At 44.6% G+C, this 17,487-nt stretch overlaps 1 protein-coding gene across 1 annotated transcript; it reads left to right on the top strand.

The window, feature by feature from the left end:
• Positions 1 to 16,067: 16,067 nt before the first annotated feature.
• Positions 16,068 to 17,189, top strand: CNR2 (cannabinoid receptor 2; the record flags this gene model as incomplete). The annotated part of the gene is made up of 1 exon (XM_079697682.1): positions 16,068 to 17,189. The coding sequence occupies exon 1, from the start codon at positions 16,107 to 16,109 to the stop codon at positions 17,187 to 17,189; it is 1,083 nt and encodes a 360-aa protein (XP_079553808.1). The 5' UTR covers positions 16,068 to 16,106.
• Between the last annotated feature and the right edge of the window lie 298 nt (positions 17,190 to 17,487).

The raw sequence follows: 17,487 nt of genomic DNA, 5'->3' as shown, positions 1-17,487 counted from the left end.
GCTGCAACCCTAGAAACAACCAGAATCAAGATTAGGGAGGGACCCCACTGTTTGGGATCTGGCCAAGCCAGGAAGAGGCAGAGCAGCCTGCAAGGAAACCACAGGGGATTCAGAATACCCACCATGCAGTTAACCTTTTCCTACTCTGCTATACAGAGAAGCCACCATGAAAAGTCCTCAGCATCCTTTAACGGCCTCTCTGCCCCACCTCCCCCTACCCCATTACAACGCTTTGCTTGTCCTACAGAGAGCACTTCATGGGCGGAGGGGGCTGACCAGCCACTTATAGGTGTAATTTTAACAGTTTTAACAATGCTCCTAAACCCACCTGCTCCCCCCTCCATGCTTCCCATTGACTCCTGACCAAGCGTCCACCAGCAGCAAGTACCCCCAGGGGGAGGGGGAGCCAGAGACTCTTATCGGGCATTTACACTTTAATGACTGAGTTCCTAAAATTTTCTGTAGTAGGTTTTCTTTGAAAGAGGAGGATAGGGACTTCCCTGGTGGCGCACTGGTTAAGAATCCGCCTGCCAATGCAGGGGATGCGGGTTTGATCCCTGGTCCGGGAAGATCCCACCTGCCGCGGAGCAACTAAGCCCGTGCGCCACAACTACTGAGCCCGCGTGCTGCAACTACTGACGCCCGCGCACCTAGAGCCCGTGCTCCACAACAAGAGAAGCCACCGCCATGAGAAGCCTGCGCACCGCAACGAAGAGTAGCCCCCACTCGCCTCAACTAGAGAAAGCCCGTGCACAGCAACGAAGACCCAACGCAGCCCAAAATAAATAAATAAAATAAATAAATGTATTAAAAGAACAAAAAAGAAAGAGGAGGATAGGCCTTTAGTTCCTATTATCAAGATGAAGATAACAGCACAGAATCAGAGTGAAGCCCTGAATCGCAGAGATGCTCCCTGCTGGGGCAGAACTAAGACACGTGTCTTCAGACAGCACGTCGAGGTGCCCATCTGGAGACTCCGAACCCTGGGATCTGCGAAAGCAGGAAACAGGGAAGCCTATGTACTTACAGAATTTCAAGAACCGCCCCCCGCGCTCCCCAAAGGATAGAGGTCCCCAGGAGAAAGCTTCAGGATCTGACTGAGCAGGAGGTATGAGGGTGATGGGCCTGGGCCTGGGTTCAAACTGGGCTTTACCCTCTGTGTGGCCTCGGGCAAGTCACTTCATTCCCGTGTGCTTCTATCTCCTCGTCTGTAAAAGAGAGACATGAGAAGAGCACCACCTTCCCCTCCTCGTTGTGAGGAGTAACTGAGTTTACATGCAAAGCCCAGTGCTTGGCACACAGCAAGCCATTGTCATTAGGGTACAGTCCCCCCACCCTGCGATCCCCCTCTCGCGCATATATCCAAGGCAGGCAGGTCAGGCTCTAAAAGGCTTTTCCTGTGTCCTCTTGCCACAGAACTTTGAGAGTCACTTTTGAAATGTTAAGCCAGGCATGCCCTTCCTGCTGATGTATAGTCTATCAGCCCGTCTTTTCCCCCATAAATCGATCAGTTGTGTCTACTTTGAGAATCTTGAAGAACATAGCCCTCCCTGAGGATTTTCACAAGTGTCACAGAACTCCTTCAACCAATTCACCGGACAAATATTCCTTGAGCAGCTGCCATGGGCCAGGCAGCGTTCTAGGCCCCTGAGACGCAGCAGGGAACAAAACAGACAATGAGCCCCAGATCTCTTGGAGCTGACTTGTCAATGCCTTGGCAGCTAATGGTGGTGCTGGAGGCCCTGGTTAGAGGAAATGGTCCAAGGAGGAAAGGAGGAAAAGGAGACCAGGGAAGAGACTGTTGCCCAGACTGTGAGAAAGACCCCCATCCCCCTCCATCCAGGCTGGCCTGCCGTCCATGGACTGGGCCTGGCATCAGCCGTAGCAGAGCAACCTGGCTTTGGGTTCTGATTCTGCCGCCTACAAGCTGTGTGACCCTGGGCAAATCCATTCAGCAGAACCTCACTTTCCTGATCTCTAAGATAGTGAGAATAAAGCATTTCTATCTGCAAGGGCAGTTTGCAGGATAAAGGAGAGAGTGCAGGTAAAATGCCTCCTGTCGTGCCTGCCACAAAGGAAGCACAGGAGACAGTGAAAAATTCATTTTCCTCATACGTTTTAACCACAACGACACATTATAACAGACTGAATGCAGAAGCAGAGATGAGAATCCAGCTGCCTGACAATAAAGATATCTGCCCCCCAAAATTATTTTCATGAAAAACATGTTATTTCTATTAACATGTAACAGTTTTTTTGTTGTTGTTGGTTTTTTTTGGTTTTGGTTTTGTTTTTTTGCGGTACGCGGGCCTCTCACTCTTGTGGCCTCTCCCATTGCGGAGCACAGGTTCCGGACGCGCAGGCTCAGCGGCCATGGCTCACGGGCCCAGCCGCTCCGCGGCGTGTGGGATCTCCCCGGACCGGGGCATGAACCCGTGTCCCCTGCATTGGCAGGCGGACTCTCAACCACTGTGCCACCAGGGAAGCCCAACATGTAACAGTTTTATTAAATATTGTTTCTAAGTTGTCAGTTTTGTTTTCTACCCAGTAGGTGTTGAAAGATGTAACCTGCAAGGAAAGCCCTTTAGGATCTGGGTCACTTTTTGAGATGGTAAAGGGGTGCTGAGCCCACGAAGTTTGAGAACTGCTGCTCCAGGCATTCTCACCGTTAGCTCTTTTCCAACCTGACAAATCCCCGCACCCACTCCCCGCCTCTGCCCTGCCCCGGCCCTGCCCCAGCCCTGCCCCAGCCCGCCCCAGTTGTGTGCAGTTAATTGCACAACTCACAAAATGGAAGGACCAAGTTGGAAGGGTTTTGAGATCTCATCTGGTGCAGATGGACATTCTGAGGAGGGAACCGTTTTGCCTGAGGTTCCCAGGCATCAGTTCCACCTAAAATTGGAACTGGAATCCAGACTCCTGTCTCCTTGGCCCAGGGCTCTCCTCGTGATTGCAGGCTGTCGGGTACTGACTTCTTACCGCAGCCTTGTTAATAATCCATCAGGCTCCCAGGCATATTGTCAGGTTCCTGTTCACTCAGCTCCAAAAGTCCTGATTGGAAACAGGATCTTCTCCCTCTGCTCACCCCCTCTCTCCTGCCTTTTGCCTTCCTCCTTGACCACGCCCCTGCCCTCACACCAGCCCAAGGGCATAGCAGACATGACATTGTCACTCTCATTTGTTGCCAACTAACAAAGAACTTGAGAAAGTGAGGAGAGGGACTTCCCTGGCAGTCCAGTTGTTAAGACTCTGCGCTTCCACTGCAGAGGGAGCGGGTTCCATTCCCAGTCAGGGAACCAAGATCCTGCATGCCACGTGGCATAGCAAAAAAAAAAAAAAAAAAAATTTGAGGAGAAAGCTACAATATGTGTACATATTATATATACATATATAATCTGCCATCAGTGGTGGCCTAACTGTGTACCAGGCACTATACTAAGCATGATGCTATCCCAACTAGTCCTCATGCTTCACCACCAATGAAATGTGTGCTATATGTTATTCCCATTTTACAGATGAGGAAACTGAGGAAAAGAAGTGAATGAAGTAAGTGACTTTATCCAAGGGCACAAAACTAATACTTGGCTGAGCCAGGACTGGAAATCAGCCTGACTGGCAAATCCATGGGGGTCAGTACTTCACCAGGCTGATGGGGACAGGACTAAAATCTACGCCAGCTATTAGTAGCAATGGAGGCATGACTGAGTGAAACTGGTCAGAAGAGGAAAAAGACAAAAAGAGAAAAGAGATGCGATTTGACCCTGGGACTAAAGACAAAAGATTGCCTGTGTCTGGCGTCACCTGGGCAGTGTCATGCATTAGATCCTGTCCCTTTATCAACTTGACTTTGTCATAATATAAAGGCTCAAGTCCTGGCTTGGCCTGCCACTTGCTGTGAACTGGAGGCAAGTGACTTGCGCTCTCTAAACCCATTTGCTCAAGGAATGCTACCTGCTTCATATAATAGCCATGAACCCTTCCCTGCTGTGCAAACTGTCAAGTATGATCTGAATGTGGGCCTTATGAGTCTATTCTCTGAAAGGGAAGTTGCTGGAGTATAAGGTAGTTGAAAAGAAGAAGAAGATATTTGAAAAGACTCAACAAAACTGTCCTGTGGGCAGATTTCAGGTTTGTTAATTTACCGTGTAATGGTTTGTTTGGAGGTAAAGAATGTAAAGTAATAGGATGGGACCCTGGGTCTTCAGAGGAATGAAAAAGAGCACAGGTTCCTGACGCCCCCAGCCAGTCTCTTAGCAACCCTGTACCCCAATTTCCGCATTTATGAAATGTTGAAAATAATAATATCAGGTTTAAATGAGATACTGAAGAGAAAGTGCTAGTGCAATGCCAAGCACCCATCACCACTATCCTCCAATCTTCTTTTCAGATGGCAGTATGGAGGCAACAGAGAGTAAGTGACTTCTCCATAGAATTAACCAGTGCCAGAGCCAGGTTCAAACCCTGAGTATCTGCTTCCTAACTTGGGGCACTTTTCTTTCTACTACATTGCACACACGTTCTGTCGTTCAATTAGGCGGCCAAGCTACTGCTTAATTGTTTTAAATAATTATTTCATCTGCACATCAAGAATGCTGGTATTACAGGGAAAATATTTTTGCAACTCAGAAGTAAACTTGTGAACAGTTAAAAAAAAAGAATTCAGATATTAATTTCCCCAGTTACAGATGAAGAAACTGAGGGTCAGAGAGTTTGAGTAACTTGCCCCTAGGTCACACAGCCCATCAGTGGCAGAGCTGGGATTTGAACACTGCAATGCTTCATTCCGAAGATGTGGCATTTAACCTTCGCTACAGTGGAAAGAGGATTCAGGCATCATTTAGCTCAATTCCTCCTGGGAGAGAGGCTGGAGATGATACAGATTAATGAGGAAGGAAGGTCCAGGGAGAATGAGTGTCCAGACAGCAGGTGGTGACCCCACAGGCCCCTGGGCGGGAATGATGAATGGTGAGTAGACAGCAGACTTGGGACAAAATCCTTCAGCCCCACAAGGCAGATTCATGGGGACTGGGTTCCTTTGATGACCAATAGACATTTGAGAAAGGAGTTGTAGAGGAGACCTCAATGATGATCTTTTGCCCCAATTCTGTAAAATACAAACTCTTTTCTAAAAACACTGGAGGTGGCCTATGTTATGAATTAGGGCAGTGGAAATAAAAGTGAAGCACTAGAGAAACTTCTCTGGTGGTCCAGTGGCTAAGACTGCACACTCCCAATGCAGGGGGCCCGTGTTCAATTCCTTGTCAGGGAACTAGATCCCACATGCCGCAACTAAAGATTCCGCATGCCGCAACTACAGATTCCGCATGCTGCAACGAGATCCCGAGTGCCAAAACTAAGATCCGAAACAACCAAATAAATATAGATATATGTATATTTTTTTAATTAAAAAAAAGAAAAAGAAAAACACTAGAAACTACTAAAAGGAACAATAAGTGAATGAGGAACCAACCTTGAATGACCCATCACTGCTGGTTTGTACTGCATTTAGCTCTGAGCTTCCTGGCAGCTGAGGGAAAAGGAAACACGAAAGTTTGTCTGAAGAAACCTGCTTTTTTCCTAATAGACATTTGTTCATTCATTTATTCAATAAGTTGATTTGAAGATATTTAAGAGCCTACTTTTTGCCAGGCCCTGTGCCCAAGGGCTGGAAATGCAGGAGGAAAGTACTAGAGAAATCCGTTTGGGAAATAACCCCTTTGGCAGCCCTTTGCATCTCTCCTCTAAGGCAATTTCTATACTCTGCCTCGCATCGATAACCTTCTCCTGCGGCTCATATCACTGGAGAAATTTTAAGTTCCTTCTTCCACGTGCTGGCCCACCTCCCCTGCCAAATTCATTTTAGGAATGACTATCCTGGTGGTCTGTTTATAAGGTTAAGGATCCTGGACTTGCCAACCTTCTAGTTAACTCTCTGCTTTCGACCTGCTGCTTGTGGTTCCCGCCTCTTTCCGGAAGTCTGGATCTGTGGGCCAGGAACACTATGGTGAGAAGCTCACAGTGAGGCTTAGGGCGCGGGAGGACTGGGACAGATGGACAATGTCTGCCATGACTTGGGAATGGGGAGTGGTGGCTTGGGGGCCATCAAATTGCCTTGCTTATGTGGGCTGAGTTCCATCTCCATAGGGCTGCTTAGCTTAGCTCGGGCCCTTCATCAGAAGATCTCCACCAAGAGTCTACTGGGGGCTCTTTTTGGTGTGAGGGGGAGTAGAACACAAAGATGCCACCACTCCCCGACCCAGATTCTACGCTCAAAATTAGAAGCTCACAGTCCAGGGAGCAATATGAGGAAGAGACACAAATAAGGGAAGGTAGACAGTGATCCATGCATTAGGACTCAATGAGTTTCATCCTCATAGACAGGTAAGGAGAAACCAGAGAATACTTCCTGGAGGAGGTGGCTTTTGATATAGAGCCTGAAAAACTAAATAAGATTTGGGCAAAGGAACATAGCCCACAGCCCAAAACTCCAGAAAACTTTCTTGCAACTGCAACCAAGTGCTACCAAGCATGGAGGGGAACTAGGAGAAGAAAGATGGAAGGAAGGCCCCATGACACCCTTCCTATGACTGAACACAGCACCAAGAGCCCTGCTGGGAAGCAAGTCAAGAGCCTCAACTTGGTCTATTACTAATGGATCATTCATGCAGGTCAAACAGGTTTTTTTTGGTTTTGGTTTTGTTTTTTTAATGTGATGGTCTGGACTTCATGGTGGTAAAGTGACCACTGAGGATGAGTGAAGAGCTGTCTATATGCCTAGTTCTCAGACGACAGTTGGACAAGACCAGCACAGAATCCTGTAAGAATCCTATAAACTAATTCTACTGAGTATGTCCTGCCATTCATTAGACACATACTGTAAGCCACCATTCATTTCATAAATTTCTATCACTTGATTGAGCAACAGTGTGATATGGGTAGTATTCCTCCTAGTTTACAGATGGATGAAACAGAGGCTCAGATAGGTGAAGTTACTTGCCCAAGATCACACAGCCCACAAGGTACAGAGCTGGATTTGAATCCAGGGCTGGTTGAATCCAAGGAGGTCTGGTTGCCAAGCCTGTGACATTGTGATCCAACATGGTGAGTTTCCCAGAGGAGACCTAAGACGTGACCCAGGCAACCCACTTGCTTTAAAGATGAGAAAAGAAAGACCCAGACAGGAGAAAGGACCTGCCCAAAGTCACTCAGTGGCAGAACAGGGACTGGAACCCAGGCCTACCCACTCCCAGTAAGAGATAAATATGATGGCTCCCGGTCTCAGCTTCTCACTGCACTTGTAGCGGCCACGATCAAAGGGCCAGCTCCTTCTCACTCACACATGGTCCCCAGTGCCTTTGGGCTTTCAACACAGCAGTACAGAGGGGCCAGCTGTGACCATGGCATGCTTTCACTTCACACTTTCAGTTCGGGTCAGTAAAAGCCCCAGGCGCACCTTTTCCTGAGCAGCTTCCCGGCGCTCAAGGTGCCCTTCGCAGACACTCAGCAGGAGTCAGGGCTCCAGGTCCTGGACACCCACTGCAGCATGGACATGCTCTCTGGGGAAAGAGTGTCATGTAGTTTGGGGGTTTGGCATTTTTCTTAGGCGGGAAAAGCACTTGGTTGTTTGTTTCTCTTTTAATACTACATTTGTACGATGTCAGGTCACAAAATGTTTTTGCACGCATCAGTGGTTCCTAATATTTGGAACTCCACTGACACGCTGATTAAAAAAAAAAAAAATGAACCTTTTCCTCCTAACAAACGCACAGACATGAAGTCTTACCTACACTTTGAAAGGAGTGGTACCTCATCACAGCCTCCCCATGGACCTGGTTAAAGAGCCATGGGGGAGATTGCCAGCCAATTTGGTTTTCCCAAGGAGAATCAGACAGGTCTTGTCATTGTCATTTCACAATGAGAAGAGGGGCTCAGAAAGCTGAAGGGACTTGCCCAAAGTCACATGACAAGCCGTGCAGAGGTGGAACTGGAACAACAAGCACTGAGTCTCTCTCTGTGCCGGGCATTCAGACCAGTCCTTGCCAGGAGGAAGGTTCATCTAGAAGCCAGAAGCTCTGACTCCAAAAGGGATTTCTATCTGCTCAGAGGGAAGGCAGACAGGGATCTGGGTTTCCTGTTGCTCTGTGCATCCTGTTGTCGGATGTTTTCTTGTTAGGACCTCCATCCAAATGCCTGCATTTCCTGGCCTTACTTAATTTGGACAATAACCATAGGTTGGTGGCCACACCAGGCCTGGGTGAGGCACAAATACAAGCCACCACCACCCCGGCATCCCTCTTCTAGGCTGGACTCTGCGTGGGGTAAGCCATTCTCTGATGGTGGGGGGCTGTTTTCTAAGGGAAATATGGCAAGAGAGTTGGAGGGGGATGGGACTGGGGCTGCAGGGGTGCAGGGAGGAAGCTTTCAGAAGTGGGATGGTGGATATGGGAGCTGAGAAAGGCTTACACTGTCTCTTATTCATGTCCAGGGCTGAGAACTTGGCTGGCACCATTTCCTATCTCACTCTGGGGTGGCCTTGGCAACATTCAGCAAAGGGCATCCGTCTCAGGGAAACACCCCTTTTCAGCTTTTCGAAATAGGGTCACTTCTATGCTTACAGCACGAGGGTTTTGATTGTGGTTTGGGGGATGTGAAATCTAGTTCCAGCTCTGCTGCTGATTTGTTGGGAGATCTTAGAAAATTACATCGCCACCCTTAGACTGTTTCCTTGATGGTAAAATGACAGAGGTGGATTTGATGAGAGGTTTTCAATCTGTTCCTTGGAGCCTGAGGGCTCCACAGAGGAATCTGGGCTGCCTGGAAGAGAGGACAATAGGTGACATGAATTCAGATTTTTACCTGATTTATGAATAGGTGTTCCATTGATGGTAAAAAGCATTCTGCTCTCTTAAAATTTAAAAAACACTGGATTATAAGAGCTGCCACTTATTAAGCTCATATAATGCTCCAGGCACATTACTGTCAACAACCTCACTCTAAGCAGGTTGAATTATCCCATTTGAAGATGCTCCTAATAATAATAATAATAACAATAATAAGCACTTCCATATGTTATATTAATTTACTGAAATCCTCACAAAAACCCATTTTACAGATGAGAAATGGGAAAACAGAGGCATTAGGTATCTTGAACAAGGTCACCAGGCTAGGATTTGAACCTACCCTATGTGCTCCCCTCCCCCTAACACTCTTACTTGGGATCTACACATTGGCAACAGCCCCTTTCCATCCAAATGGGTTTCATTCATTAAGCAGTTTTTGTTGTTTGTTTGTTTGTTTTGGCCCCCGCTGCGGCTTGTGGGATCTTAGTTCCCCAACCAGGGATTGAACCTGGGCCCTCAGTAGTGAAAACGCAGAGTCCTAACCACTGGAATTCCCCATTAAGCAGTTTTTTAGCACCGACTAGGTAGCAGGCATTGTGCAAGGCACAGAAGACCCAGAAATAATGAAGGCTCAATCCCTGACCTTGACAAGCTGTGTGCCCTCCTCCAAGTAGTTTAACGTCTCTGAGCCTCCATTATCTATGAAATAACAATAACCACAATTCCTATATCAGAGACTGTGTGGATTACTTTAGATTGTGGCTGAGAAAAAATATTTTGTAGAAGTTAAATTGCATACAAATATTGGTTGGTGCAGTTATCAGCCTGGTTGGAGAAAAGACTAATCAGAACTGGTTATAATATATACAGAGTAAGTCTAGGAACTTGGTGTGTGACTGCGGGGTCCTGGAAGCTTTCACTGGGCGAAAGACGAGTCCAGAAAAAAGATGAGCCAGGGAGAGGAACCCCTGGGGCAAAGGTGCAAGAAAGCAGAACTATCTGAGGAATGGTGAGGCAACCAGTTGAGCCCAACTGGGGTTCCCTACAGCAGCTGCAAAGGAATACTTCTGACCTTGCTGTCACCAGACAGTACAGCACGTTGGGGTGGGCTAGCACTGTCCCATGAGCCCCTTGTCATTTAAAATGTTCTAGTAGCCACAATAAAAAATAAATAAATAGTGGGATAGGGAGGGTTGGAGGGAGACGCAAGAGGGAGGAGATATAGGGATATATGTATATGTATAGCTGATTCACTTTGTTATAAAGCAGAAACTAACACACCATTGTAAAGCAATTATATCCCAATAAAGATGTTAAAATAAATAAGTAAATAAATAAATAAAAAGAAACGGGCCCCCCCAAAAAAAGAAATGGGTGAAATAAATGTTTTTATTTAGCCCAATATATCGACTGGTAATTAATATAAAAACATTACTAATGAGCTATGTTACCTTCTTTTTTCCATACTGTCTTTGAAATCTGGTGTGTATTTTACACTCAAGGCATATCTCCATTCAGACTAACCACATTTATGGTGCAGGTATAGACAGAACTGGAGTTGAACCCCAGTTCTCAACTCTTAAATAACTAGGTCATCCTGAGCAGGTTTCAAATTAAGAACAGTTCAGTGAAGTGTCGAGCTCTCTTCTAAATATATTTTATGTATTAATTCACTTAATCCTTATAACGTGAATTATCTATAATGGTGGGTTACCATCATTATCCCCATTTTATAGATAAGGAAATGGAGTAAAGGGAGCCCAGAGAGCTTATCATTCCTAAACCTTCTTCCGCTCTAAAATGAGCACAAGCACACCCACCCTGGAAGTTACTGTGAGGGGAGACTTGAAACTGCAGCGAAGGTCTTCTCACCCGGACACACCAGGAAACCATTGCTCGGGAACCACAGACCTCGCTTGTCCCAACTCCCACTCCCTGATAACCTCTAGCAAGACCGGAAGTAGGGTGAGGAGAGGGAGGCCCTCACCATGGGCACAAAATTTAAATGGGTGCCAAAAAATTATAATAAATTCTGTTTTGAGTGTAAATAAAATATTTAAACTTTATAAAATAGTGTTGTGAGTTTTAATGACCTACTTTTCCATTTTTCAATAATAACTACTTTTTAGTGTTTTATTGTTTAATGTTTTGAGGGGGAAAAAAAAGCCAGTAAAGAATACAGGGAGGGCTTCCCTGGTGGTGCAGTGGTTGAGAGTCTGCCTGCCGATGGAGGAGACACGGGTTCGTGCCCCGGTCTGGGAAGATCCCACATGCCACAGAGCGGCTAGGCCCGTGGGCCATGGCTGCTGGGCCTGCGCGTCCGGAGCCTGTGCTCCGCAACGGGAGAGGCCACAACAGTTAGAGGCTGCGTACCGCAAAAAAAAAAAAAAAAAAAAAAAAATACAGGGAAATGTCTACATAGAGGAACACATTTTTTCCCTTTGCCTCAGGCAAGACATTATAACAAATTCTGTTTTGAGTGTAAATAAAATATTTAAACCTTATAAAATACTGCACTCCCTCCTGCTTCTCTAGTTCCTCTGCCACTGTCCATGAGTTCTCTTCTCTTTATCTACTCTATAAATCCTCTACATTCTCCTAAGGGATTGGACTTTTGGCTCAATGGTGTGATGTTAACATTTATCCTTGTTGACATATATAGTTCTAGTTCACTTTTTACTGTTTCATTTATTTCTGTGTATGGATGTACTATAATTTATCTATGCATTTTGCAATTGATGGACTTTTGTTGGTGGTGGTGATGGTGGTTTTCTTTTGCTATTTCAAAAATGCTGATTGTACATGTCTCCTTGGGCACATTTTCAGGAGCGGAATTGGTGCACCTCAGGGCAGTGGCTCATCTTCAACTTCACTAGATTTTGCCAAACTGCTCTCCACAGTGTTTGCCCCAACTTACACCCCCATCACAGTGCTGACCGTTTGCACTCGATATTGTCAGATTCATCTTTTTGCTGATCTGATGGGAGTGAAACTTGCCTTTCTGTGGATGCTATTGAGGTTAAACATCTTTTTAAAGGATTATTGACCATTTCTCTTTCATGCCTGATATTTTTCTTATTTGTAGGTTCTCTCCTTCATCTTAAGTAATCTTGCCTGAGGTTTGTCTGTTTTATGATCTTTTCAAAGAACTAGTTTTGGTCTTTGTCAGGGCTTCTTATTCTCTGTTGTTTAACCATGTCATCAATTTCTGCTCTTATTATTTCTGCCTTCTGCCTTCTTTGTATTTTTGCTGTTGCTCTTTTTCTAATTTCATGAGTTGGATGTTTAGCTCATGAGTCTTTTTTCTTTTCTAATATGAGCATGTAGGTCTATAAATTTCCCTTTCAGTACTACTCAGATGCATCCCACTCATTTTAATATGTTATAATTCTAAGAATTTTCTAACTTCCTTTATGATTTTTTGGCTCAGGAATTATTCAGGCGCTTCAAACCTGTGAAGTTTGTTAGTTATATTTTTTAAGTTCTTGATTTCTAAATAAATTGTGCTGTGGTCAGAGAACATGGTTTGTATGTTACAGATTATTTAAAGTTTGTTGCAATTTACTTTTCACCTAAGACAAGGCCAGTTTTGGTAAATGTCCACATTTGCTTGAAAACACTGAGTATTCTCTAATTATTAGGTGCTGAGTTCCATATATGACTATTAGATCAAACTTATTAATTGCATGTTCAAATCTTATATATCATATTAATTAGTATATTGTCTGCTTAATTTATTAACTTCTGAGAGAGGAATGCTAAAACTCGCTGACTATTCAATTTCACTTCAATTCCACAAATATTTGTTGAGTATCTACTATGTACCAAAAACTATTCTAAACCCTTATATCAGTGAACAAAACAGTCAGTTCCTTGACCTTATGGAACTTAAATTCTAGTGGAACAGATAATAAACAATAAAGATTATGTAGGGTAAATTATATGTTAGAAGGTGATTAGTGATATGGAAAAAATAAAATATAGAGCAGAGTAAGGGGGACCAGAAGAGCAGGAGGGTGGGGTGAGCTACAGTTTTAAATAAGATGATAGGGTAGATGTCTTTGAAAAGGCAAAATTTGAGCCACAGCTTGAAGAAGGTGAGATTGACCCATGCATAGAAAAGAGTGCTCTGGAAGAGGGAACAACTACTGCAAAGGCCCCGTGGAGGGGGTGGGCGGGGGAGAGTACCCATTAGTAAGCCAGTGTGGCTAAAGCTAGTTGACCAAGGGAAGCATGGTTAGTAGGGAGGTCAGAGAGTCAATGGGGCCGGGACACACACAGCCTTCTAGGCCACTGTTAGTATTTTAGCTTTTACACTGAATGGAATGGGTGCTGTGTGGGGTTTGGGACAGAGGAGTGACATATTTGAAAAGGATCTGACATATTTTAAAAGGATCACCTTGGCTGTTGTACTGAAATTAGACAGACCTGGTTAAAAGCAGGGAGTCAGTTAGGAAGCTATTGTAGTAAACCAAGTAAGAGATTATGCCTGATTTTTAAAAGCCTAAATTAGATCAATACCTTTACTCACTTCCTAAATAAAGCTTCAACTCTATTCATTTCTCTTGGCTTGTGTTACTGTCATTCACAATTTTACTTCCACTTTGTTTTTATACCCTCCAAATCAATCTCAGTCATCATTAGTATTATTATTGTTGCTTCATACATATTTTTTATTTACTCATACATTTATCAATTTATTTGTTCACAATTCCTGCTTGCCTTTCTGTTCTTCCCTCTGTGAAGAATTTCCTTCTTCTAATGGCATATGCTTTAGACTCCCTTCAGTGAGAGTCTGTTAGTGGACAATTCTACTTGTATTTCTTTATTTTGAGTGATAATGTAGCTTTTTTCCCTCTATCTTCTGGCAATTATTACTGTTATTGGAAAATCTGCTTTTAAATTTAATTGTGATTCCTTTGCCTTTTCTCTCTGTTTTAAAGTTTTTCTTTGTCTTTGGTATTCTGAAGTTTTATTATGCTATATGTGAGTGTGGAATTCTTTTTCTGTTTGTTTGGTTTTTGCTGGTGGGTTGGTTTTGTTTTTGGCCCCACCATGTGGCTTGTGGGATCTTAGTTCCCCGACCAGGGATCGAACCAAGGCCCTGGCAGTGCAAGCACCAAGTCCTAACCACTGGACCACCAGGGAATTCCCATTGGTTTGTTTTTAAAATTCTGTTCAACACACGACTATATATAAAATAGATAAATAACAAAATCCTACTGTATAGCACAGGGAACTATATTCAGTATCTTGTAATAACCTATAATGGAAAAGAATCTGAAAAAGTATATATATATATATATATATATATATAAACTGAATCACTTTGCTGTACACCTGAAACTAACACAACATTGTAAATCAACTATACTTCAGTTAAAAAAAAATCATGCTCGAAGTTCACTGTGATTTCTGAATCTGGGGAGTCATGTCCAGGAGAATTCTGGGCAATTCTCCACTAGCATCTCTTTGAATATGGCCTCCCCAATGCCCACCACCAATTCTATTCTTCCCTTCTGAAACTCCAGTTAGATATATTTTAAACCTTCTCTTTCAATCCTTCCTGTCTCTTAACCTCTCTTTCATATTTCCCATCTCTCTATCTCCTTGTGCTGCATTTTGAGAAGTTTCCTCAGATCCACCTTCTAGATCAAAGCTTTTCAGCTAGTCTCTTCTGCTCTTTAACCTACCCTTAGAGTTACTGTTTTCAGTGACTTCATTTTTCACTTCCAGAAACTCTACTTGATTCTTTTTCAAATCTGCCTAGTCTCTCATTAGGTAATTATGGTTTTGATACCTTATTGTTTAATCATATTAAACATATTCGGACTTCCCTGGCGGTCCAGTGGTTAAGGCTCCGTGCTTCCAATGCAGGGGGCGTGCGTTCAATCCCTGGTCAGAACTAAGATTCCACATGCCGTGCAGCCAAAACAAACAAACAAACAAAAAAACAAAAGCTTATAAACATATTCTATAACATAAACCCAAGAATTATATGAATTCTTGGAAGTCTAATTCTACTGTCTGACATTTCTGCTAACTCTTGTTCATGTTTCCTTGTGCATTTTGTAATTTTGCATCGTGAGCTCAAATTCCATGGGCCTTTATATGTGGAAATCTTGTGTGACCTGGATACGAGAGTATATCCCTCTAGAGAAACTCAGAGTTTGCTTTCTAATAATGTCCCATACAATATTTGGGTGTCCTGTTTGTTTTTCTCAATATTTAGGACATTCTTATACTAAGAATGATTCATTTATCTGACATTCAAATTTATCTGGACTCATATAGTTTATCTGGCAAATCTACTGGTGTGAAACCCAAGTCTTGTCTCCCATCCCTAAATAGTTGTTAAAACTTCAGCATCTTACTTACCAAAACTGGCAAACAAAACAAAATAAAACATCATTGCAAAAAACCCTCCACCATATCACTCTGGATTCCATTTTTTCTTGGTTTTGATTTCCTCTCAGTTTTTGACCCTTGGAGATTTCCTTACTTTCAAAGGGAAGTGTTAGGTGTAGTTTTCTGGGTTTTTTAAAAAGACCAAAAAAGGCAGGTCACTTTTATTTTATTTCTTATTTTATTTTATTGAGGTATAATTGACATGTAACATTATATTAGTTTCAGGTATACAACATAATGATTTGATATTTGTATATACTGTGAAATGATCACCACAGTAAGTCATTAACATTCATTATCACACATAGCTGCAAATTTATTTTCTTATGATGAGAACTTTTAAGATCTATTCTCTTAGCAACTTTCAAATACAATATTAGTAACTATAGTCACCATGTTGTACGTACATTCCCAAGACTTATTTATTTTATAATTGGAAGCTTGTACCTTTGACTACCTTTACCCATTTCACCCCCCGACCCCAACCCCTGCATCTGGCAACCACCAATCTCTTCTCTGTATCTATGAATTAGTTTTTGGGTTTTTTTCAGTTCCACATGTAAGTGAGATAATATGGTTTGCAGGTCGCTTCTGCTTCTTGAATTCCCACATGCCTCTCCTAAGGCAACCAGTACAGACCTAGCACCCCACTAGGATGAAGAAAGGGTAAAATAGAGAGAAACCAATATAAATCACTGTTTCAACATATGATCCATCGCACAGGTAAAGTGTTGGGTTAGAGTCAGTGATTGTATGTGGTCATTATTGCGCTGATTGAAAAAGAACTCATTTCTTCTTCTCATTGTACTGCAGCAAAGGCTTCGTGGTACGCCCGGCAGAAGCCGAGGGACCCAACCCATGGAGACATGCTGGAAGATACAGGCAGCCAATGGCTCCATTGATGGCTTGGATTTCAACCCCATGGAGGATTACATGATCCTGAGCGGTTCCCAAAAGATAGCTATTGCGGTGCTGTGCACCTCTCTGGGCCTACTAAGCGCCCTGGAGAATCTGGTGGTGCTCTACCTGATCCTGTCCTCACACCGGCTCCACAGGAAGCCCTCGTACCTGTTCATTGGCAGCTTGGCTGGGGCTGACTTTCTGGCCAGTGTGGTCTTTGCCTTCAACTTTGTAAATTTCCACGTCTTCCATGGCGTTGATTCCAAAGCTGTCTTCCTGGTGAAGATTGGCAGCGTGACTATGACCTTCACGGCCTCTGTAGGCAGCCTGCTGCTGACTGCCATTGACCGCTACCTCTGTCTGCGCTACCCACCTACATACAAAGCCCTACTCACCCGTGGGAGGGCACTGGTGACCCTGGGCATCATGTGGGTCCTCTCAGCATTGGTTTCATCTCTGCCTCTCATGGGATGGACTTGCTGTCCCAGGTCCTGCTCTGAGCTTTTCCCCCTGATCCCCAATGACTATCTGCTGGGCTGGCTCCTGTTCATTGCTGTCCTCTTCTCTGGCATCATCTATACCTATGCGCATGTCCTCTGGAAGGCCCATCAGCATGTAGACAGCTTGGCTGAGCACCGGGACAGGCAAGTGCTCGGAATGGCCCGGATGAGGCTGGATGTGCGGTTGGCCAAGACCTTGGGGGTGCTGCTGGCTGTGCTCTTCATATGCTGGTTCCCGGTACTGACCCTCATGGTCTACAGCCTGGCCACCACTCTAAGCGAACAGGTCAAGAAGGTCTTCGCCTTCTGCTCCTTGCTCTGCCTTGTCAACTCCATGGTCAACCCCATCATCTACGCCCTGCGGAGTGGAGAGATCCGCTCCGCCGCCCACCACCGCTTGGCCCACTGGAAGACGTGCCTGAGGGGCCTCGGGCCTGAAGGAAAAGAAGAGGTCCCGAGGTCCTCAGTCACTGAGACAGAGGCTGATGTGAAAATCACCCCAGGGCCAGATTCCAGAGAGCTGTACTGCTCTAATCACTAATGAGGTCACTTTCACAATTTTAAATAAGCCAAGTCAGAAATCATTTCCATCCCTGGAGGAGAGTGTCTTTGATCCTCTCATCTTATTTGAACCAGACCCAGCGGCCTGGACACTTACCCCTTTTCACTGAGTGTTGGCACTGACCCCTGGAGGGTAACCTGGCCACGCCTGTCTGCACACAGTCTGTTGGGTAGCCAGGCCCTGTGAGGGGCGGCAAGGTGGGCAGGAGGCAGGAGGCCTGGGACAGGCTCATTGCAGGTCAGGACAACCTTCCCAACAAGACGGCTTAGTGCCTGCG

This window comes from Hyperoodon ampullatus, assembly GCF_949752795.1.
Source record: "Hyperoodon ampullatus genome assembly, chromosome: 2".
NCBI lineage: Eukaryota > Metazoa > Chordata > Mammalia > Artiodactyla > Ziphiidae > Hyperoodon > Hyperoodon ampullatus.
Note: the sequence above shows the minus strand (reverse complement) of the source record. Positions and strands in the feature narration are given on the sequence as shown.